Below are 6,667 nucleotides of genomic sequence, written 5' to 3' on the forward strand. Positions count from 1 at the left end.
TGCCCGATCTGATTGCCAGGTGTAGGTATAGATACGAGTGATATCCTTTAATATACCAATTTATAAGAAGGTATCAAAATAACACTCTATATCCATAAAAACATATCATTTTGATATAATGATATTCATATACTCGCATACCAAACACTAGAAATCAGTTTGATATAGATATCTGGATATACAAAACAAGGATATGGGTATGACTGATATCTCATACCTATACTTGATATCCAGATATCACTATCAAACTGTTACTCTTACTTGTTTTTTTCCTTTGTGAATATGTATTAGCTTCTTTGTTCATTTACATTATAGCCTTTATCTAGCTAGTTCTCTTCATAGTCCTCTAATCTCCCCAACCAGATATGTCGGTATGTAATTCAAAATCAAATTGAATGATTATGTTACATTAGTTTAACTAATTGAATGGTTATGGATACCAAGCGCCCCCTTCGTTTGTTCTTCGTCTTGCCTGAAGTTTGTTATGGGAATGATGAGATCATTGACCCTTTTTTTAAATTTGGTTTTGGCAGTTAAACGAATCGAAGACCCCTTTCATTGTGAAACCTTGTCTACGTAGAAAGAGATCAATGAAGATGCGAAATAATTTAAAGACCTCTCCAATTGGTAGAGGGAAACAACTCCGCGTTCTGCAAGGTAAACATTCCAAGCTAAATGCAACTGAATCGAAAGCTTTTCAAATCCATCTGACTTGGGATATTACAGCTATAGGAACTGAACGGAATGGGATAGAAGGGAAGAAGGGTACTGCGGATGAAGTAGAGGAAGCGAAACAAGCGGCGGAATGTGCAATAGAGATAGCAATAATGAAGCGCAGGAGAGCGCAGGCTCTAATGGAGAGTGCTGATTTGGCGATGTACAGAGCGTCCGTGGCTGTTAGAATAGCAGAAGCCACCCACGTGGCCCTACCGAATCAGGATGTTTTTCATTTCCTCGATTGAGGGACAAAACTCGAGGCGAATCAGGTGGTGGCCTGTAAGCTATCTTTGTAACTATTGTATAGTTTTTTTTTTCTTTTTTATTTTGGCTAATTGGTGGTTATGTGTTCTCTGTAAGTTATGCTATCATCAGATGCACCCTTGTTATCTGTACTGTATTATGGCTGATCCTGATCGCTGGAGATAAATGAGCTTAAGAAATGGAGGTCTTTCAATAACAAGAGTTCAGCAGATGAGCTTAGTGGAATAATCATGTCTAATCGATTGTTTGTCTCATCTTACTTTCTACCGGACAAGTACTCCAGAGTAACGGACACAAAATTTGCATCTCTTGAGCAACTATGGTCGCAATTTGGTTATTTATTCTTAACTAATACTCCCTATCTCTTATTATGTAGATCCAGTAAGTATTTAATTTTCGACGTTTTAAAATATAAATCTCATTTTTTATTTTGAGAAATTTTTTATACCCCATTTAACAATTTCCAATACTATTTTATACTTTCCAATTCAATATTTTTCACTTTACTCTTTTCATTAAATCAAACCCTTTTTTCTTCTTTTCTTATATTTGTCTCAAAAATTTCAAATGAGATCTATACAATATATACCAATTTAATATACTACTCTGATACCCATACTAATCAGGTATGGATATGAGATATCAGATATAGATATGGGTGATATACTTGATATACTCATATTTGGAGATAAAAACACACTCTAATATCATTTTAATACACATACCTGATATACTTATCCACATACTAAATAGCATATATCAATTTAATATTGATATACTGATTATACTAAACACAGGTATGAGTAGGTATGAGTATGACTGATCTCATACCCATACCTGATATCTAATATCACTCTGATACTCATACCCGATATACTTATCTATTATATCAAACACAAGTATAAATTTCATACCAATACCTAATATTTAGATACTTATCTTCAGTTTGATATTAATATAGTAGTAATATCAAACACAAATATATGTACGAGGGAATAGATTAGAAGATCATTGGGCTCCAGCTTTGCCTTCGTCTGGAGGAATACCATCGTAAAAACAAGAGAACATTAGCTGAAACTTGAAACTAGAAAGAGTAGCATTAACAAAACCATGATAACTTGAGTTGTTCCGGATCTATATTCAACAAATCCTTACAGAACTCCAACGAATACCGCCTTGTGATTTTCCATTAGAATAGCTCTGGGAAACGGAGGAACACCTGCAGATGAAACAGCAGTTTTAAAAGGAACAGCAGATATAATTCAAACCTTTAACACAAATGCTAATCACTACATGTATGATATTAGCATTAGCATCAAACTCTCAATGGCTTCAAGCCAAGCTGAGCTCGGAGTTTATTTGCTTCAGCGATCTCAGGATCTGGGTGGTCAGTTCCATCATCCTTGCTCCCTTTCTTCTCCTTCTTCTTCTTTGGCTCACCATTTTCAACATCCTCATCTCTTCTAGGGCTCCTCTTCCTGGGTTCAGCGCTGCGGCTTCGACTCCTTGATGGACTGCGTCTCCTCCTTCTCTCTCTGTCTCTGTCCCTGTCTCGCCTCTCCCTATCTCTTTCCCTGTCTCGATCATAATCCTTTTCTCTCATTCTGTGTCTGTCACGGTGATCTCTGTCTCTTTCATAGTCTCTGTAGTCTCGCTCTCTCTCTCTTTCCCTTCCTCTTCTACGATCCCTATCATACTCTCGCTCCTCTATTTCCCGGTCCCTGGAATGTCCATATGAGATCACATATAAAACCAACATATGAGATCACGTATAAATGAGAAATTCAATCCAAACCTGTGTCTGTGACTGTCGCGCTTTCTTTCCCTGTCTCTTCCTCTATGAGGACTCGAGCCACGGTAGTGATCCTGTAAAGAGAAGGAATTGGAACAAATGAGATGTGATAACAAAACAAACTATGTTGAGCAGAGATTATACCTTTTCATGATGATCATCATCAGAATCAACATCCATCTCATCTTCTTCCTTTTCTTCTTCCTCTTCAAAATCATCTTCTAGAGCACTTCTTCTAAGCTCCAGTGCACCTGTAGCCTCCAGATGCCATCTGTTTGTAATAAACATTTTAGCTCTTTAAAACAAAATTCCAGTAGGATACTTGACATGGCAGCAGGTGTGTTGTACTATCTTATGTGACTATATATCAGAAAACAAAAACATAAATTGGACATCAACCTACTTCCCACAGGTATTTTCCCAGTTTTGGTGGCTGGATTTGATATAGGTTAAGGTACACTGAAAATGATTTCAACAACTGAAACAGTACTGTTTTGTTCTCAGGGACAAAAGAATTAACATGAACAGAAAACCCAAAAAAACAAAACAAATTGGCAGAATAATGATCATGTAGACATTCACAGAGCTAAAGACAATCAGACATTAGGTATCAAAATGAAAGAATGTTACTGAAAACACTGTAGAAGGCTCATTTAGTACATATAACATTCATTGGCAAGTCATCACTACAATTAACACCTTAATTATTAGAATCAGAACCCAAATGATCACATTTACACATCTAGAATCACCCAATTATCCTAACTGCACATTTAGGATAATGCATTCAGAGAATCGCACTAGATTCAAAATAAAATCATACAGAAACGTAACAGAATCTTTTGACCATAGCAAGTCTGTACCATTTTAGCCAGCCACCCTATCTACAGACACGTACAAGGTTTCGAGAATAGAATCAGTGAAATTTCCTGACTGTACATTTAGGATAGTGCATTTAAAGAACCACACTAGATTTAGAATAAAATCATACAGATATGAACAGAATTTTTTGACATAGCAAGTACATATCATTTTAGCCAGCCACCCTATCAACATACACAGTTCTAACAGACATAAGTACATAACCCATTCAGTAGCCGGCCAAGCTTTTACATATTCATTGAGAATTTCAAAAGTAGTTCCATTTAATAGTTTATAACTTCTAAAGCAACAGTTTACTAACACCTAACAGTTGTTGAGTAAAATGACATGTGAAAACAATTCTACCATGTTAAATATTTATCTATTACTTCCATATGATCTTATAATTAAAACGATCTGGTTCTTTTAAGATCGATAATTCACAACTTTACCCTGTGATATCATTCCAAAATATATTGGCTAACACATTACAGAGCATAATACCGAGAGGAAGTAACCTTTTCTTGATGCGGGGCATAGCAATGTCGCAGGAATAGTCTGTTGTCAAAAGTTCATCAATGAATTCATCAACATGAGTAAGCGCAAAGCCTGCCAAGATACAAACAAAAAGTTACTAAATTAACAAAGAAGATTAAGGAAATCTTTGTTGCAGAGAAACATACGCCCATCTTGCTTCTTCATCCTCAATTTCCTGTAGTCATTGTATAATGGCTCCAAATACAGGTACACATCAGTGTCTGTTCCAGTTAAGCGCAAGTAAAAGGCACCAAGAATTCGAACATACCTACAGAGGAAAACGAAACAAGATAAATGTTAAGTCCAAACTCCTAACCACCAAGAAGCTTCAATTATACAGGATGGATAAATACAACCAGTGATAATCAAAGCAGAATAAAATCCCTTTAGGACTTCTATTCCATTATCCAAGACAAAGGGCAATATACTTTAGTTTGCATCATAACTTACACATTCATCTGAAAACGAAGCCTACTGCTTATATACTGACCTCGATGAAAAACTATCTTAGCATATACCTTAATTTCCAGTAGACTAGAGGAAATAGGTTGCAAACCAAACCCACTATCTTGAGCTCCAAATTAAATCAATCCAGAAACTGATAAAACATGAACAGCCAATGCAAAGGAATAACGGAGCCTTACTTGTAATCCTCGTTTTTTATAAACTCAACGACAATTTCTTTCTCGGGTTGAATCTGAAGCATCTTCTCGACGAGGCAGAGAAAAGGAGTTGGTTTACGGCTGCCGCCAAAGGTGCCACCAACATGGTCTAGCTCCATAGCCTTATCAACTAATGTCTCGGCAGTGAGACCGAAGCACTGCTCCTTCCAATACGTATTCTGGTAGATCTTCGCCCTGACAATCTTCTCCACTAGGTTTTGAGGATTCGTTCCTCTTATGTTCCTCGCCGTCGGGTCCGTACGATTCGCCATGATTGGGCAAATCGATGAAACCCTGAATAGTGAATACAAATACAAACCAAACAAACCAAAAATCTGAGGAAGCAATGTCCAAGAGACAGTGAGTTAGAGGAATTGCACCACAGGAAGGTGGTCTGGAGGCAAAGCAGCGGTGGACGAGTACAATTGGTGCGAAGAAGATGAAATTAGGGTTACGGGGCAGAGCTTGATCGAAACCAACCCCGGCAAGAGGCTCGACAATGAAAATTTAACTCCACCAAAGTGAAGTACAAAAAAATAAATAAACGTCGTGACTCGTTAATAGTGATAACAAAGATACGAGACAGTGGTAATGAATATGGCCTATGGGTATCAATATATTCGATAATCTTTGGTGTATCTATAAAAGGGTGTTAAAACAATATTCTAAATTCATAAAAAATCATTTTAATACATATATATAGGGCTGATCGGATGCGGACTAATTTTCGGTGCAGACTATGCGAATCATTATAGTGCACCAGTATATTACTGGATAGTGCACTACTACAAAGTGCACCAGTGTACTACCGTAGAGTGCATATAGTAGTGCACTACTGTAATGTGCATCAGTACACTATTGGGGGTGCACTAAGGAGTGCACCTTAGTACACTGAGAAGTGCACCAGTGCACTACTGGGAAGTACACCTTAAGTACACCAAGAAGTGCACCAGTAATGCACTGAAAGAGTGCACCAATAGTACACTTGATAATGTACTTAGAGTGCACCAATAATATGCTGAAAAGTGCACAGTCCGCACCTAAAATCAGTCCGCACCGGAAACGTCTTCTACTTGTATATATACTTTCATATAAATATCGATATTTGAATATACTAAATAAGTATATGGGTATAAGTCATATGATTGTATTTCATATCTATACCTGTTATTCAGATATCAATACCAAGCACTCTCTTAGCCGATATATAAGAAATAGTGTAGTTATGTGATCTTATTTTATTTATCTCAATAAGTATTTTAATAATATTAAAGGTAATATAATTTATTATCGGACGGTTTTGCTAACTAGTCCAAAATCTTAGTTGAAATTAGATAAATAGACCCCATTTTTTAAGTTGACAAAACTAACCCTAATATATAAACAAAATCTAAACCTAAAAACGTTTCTCTCTTCCTCACCTCACGTGACGCTCTTCCTCTCTCACGCGAACGCTCTTCTTCGTCAGCGTACTCTCGCCTGACCGGAGTCGCCTTGCCGGCGTCCTCCTTCGCCTACACCGGTGTCCTCCTTCGTCGTGTATCGTTCTCCACCAGCCTAGTCCTTGTCGTCATCGTCTCTCCGACGATACCTTCGTCATCTATCGTCCTTTTCGCATTCGTCCTCCTTCGTCGTCGTCGGCTATCATCCTTTTGTCTTCGTCCTCCTTCGTCGTCGTCGATCCGGATTTCTCCCTCTCAGCCGCATCTCGGCCACGTCCTAACCTCCTCAACTGATTTTCGTTCTCATTCCTCTCCCTATTTCTCTATTTCGATTGATTTTGTTCTAAAACTGATATTTCGTTCGATTCTATGGTAAAATCGCATTCGATTTC

The 6,667-nt window shown here is 37.5% G+C and overlaps 1 protein-coding gene across 1 annotated transcript; it reads right to left on the reverse strand.

The window, feature by feature from the left end:
- Positions 1–2,296: 2,296 nt before the first annotated feature.
- Positions 2,297–5,105, reverse strand: LOC141249714 (uncharacterized). The gene is made up of 6 exons (XM_073669772.1): positions 4,816–5,105; positions 4,318–4,439; positions 4,153–4,243; positions 2,918–3,044; positions 2,777–2,847; positions 2,297–2,702 (listed from the first exon to the last, which is right to left on the reverse strand). Exons 1-6 carry the CDS (start codon positions 5,103–5,105, stop codon positions 2,297–2,299), a joined length of 1,107 nt encoding a protein of 368 aa, XP_073525873.1.
- Positions 5,106–6,667: the final 1,562 nt, after the last annotated feature.

The sequence above is a fragment of the Phyllobates terribilis genome, unplaced genomic scaffold (genome assembly GCF_046119375.1).
Source record: "Phyllobates terribilis strain yellow unplaced genomic scaffold, ASM4611937v1 Scaffold_5036__1_contigs__length_55031, whole genome shotgun sequence".
Taxonomy (NCBI): domain Eukaryota; kingdom Metazoa; phylum Chordata; class Amphibia; order Anura; family Dendrobatidae; genus Phyllobates; species Phyllobates terribilis.

What these genes read in the sequence shown, in the direction of transcription:
- LOC141249714 (XM_073669772.1), bottom strand. Translation starts at nt 5,105, where the DNA reads ATGGCGAATCGTACGGACCCGACGGCGAGGAACATAAGAGGAACGAAT. An exon ending in ATGCCCCGCATCAAGAAAAG is followed by an intron (nt 3,045 to 4,152) that starts GTTACTTCCTCT and finishes TATTACAAACAG; the next exon opens with ATGGCATCTGGAGGCTACAG. An exon ending in CGCGACAGTCACAGACACAG is followed by an intron (nt 2,703 to 2,776) that starts GTTTGGATTGAA and finishes TGGACATTCCAG; the next exon opens with GGACCGGGAAATAGAGGAGC.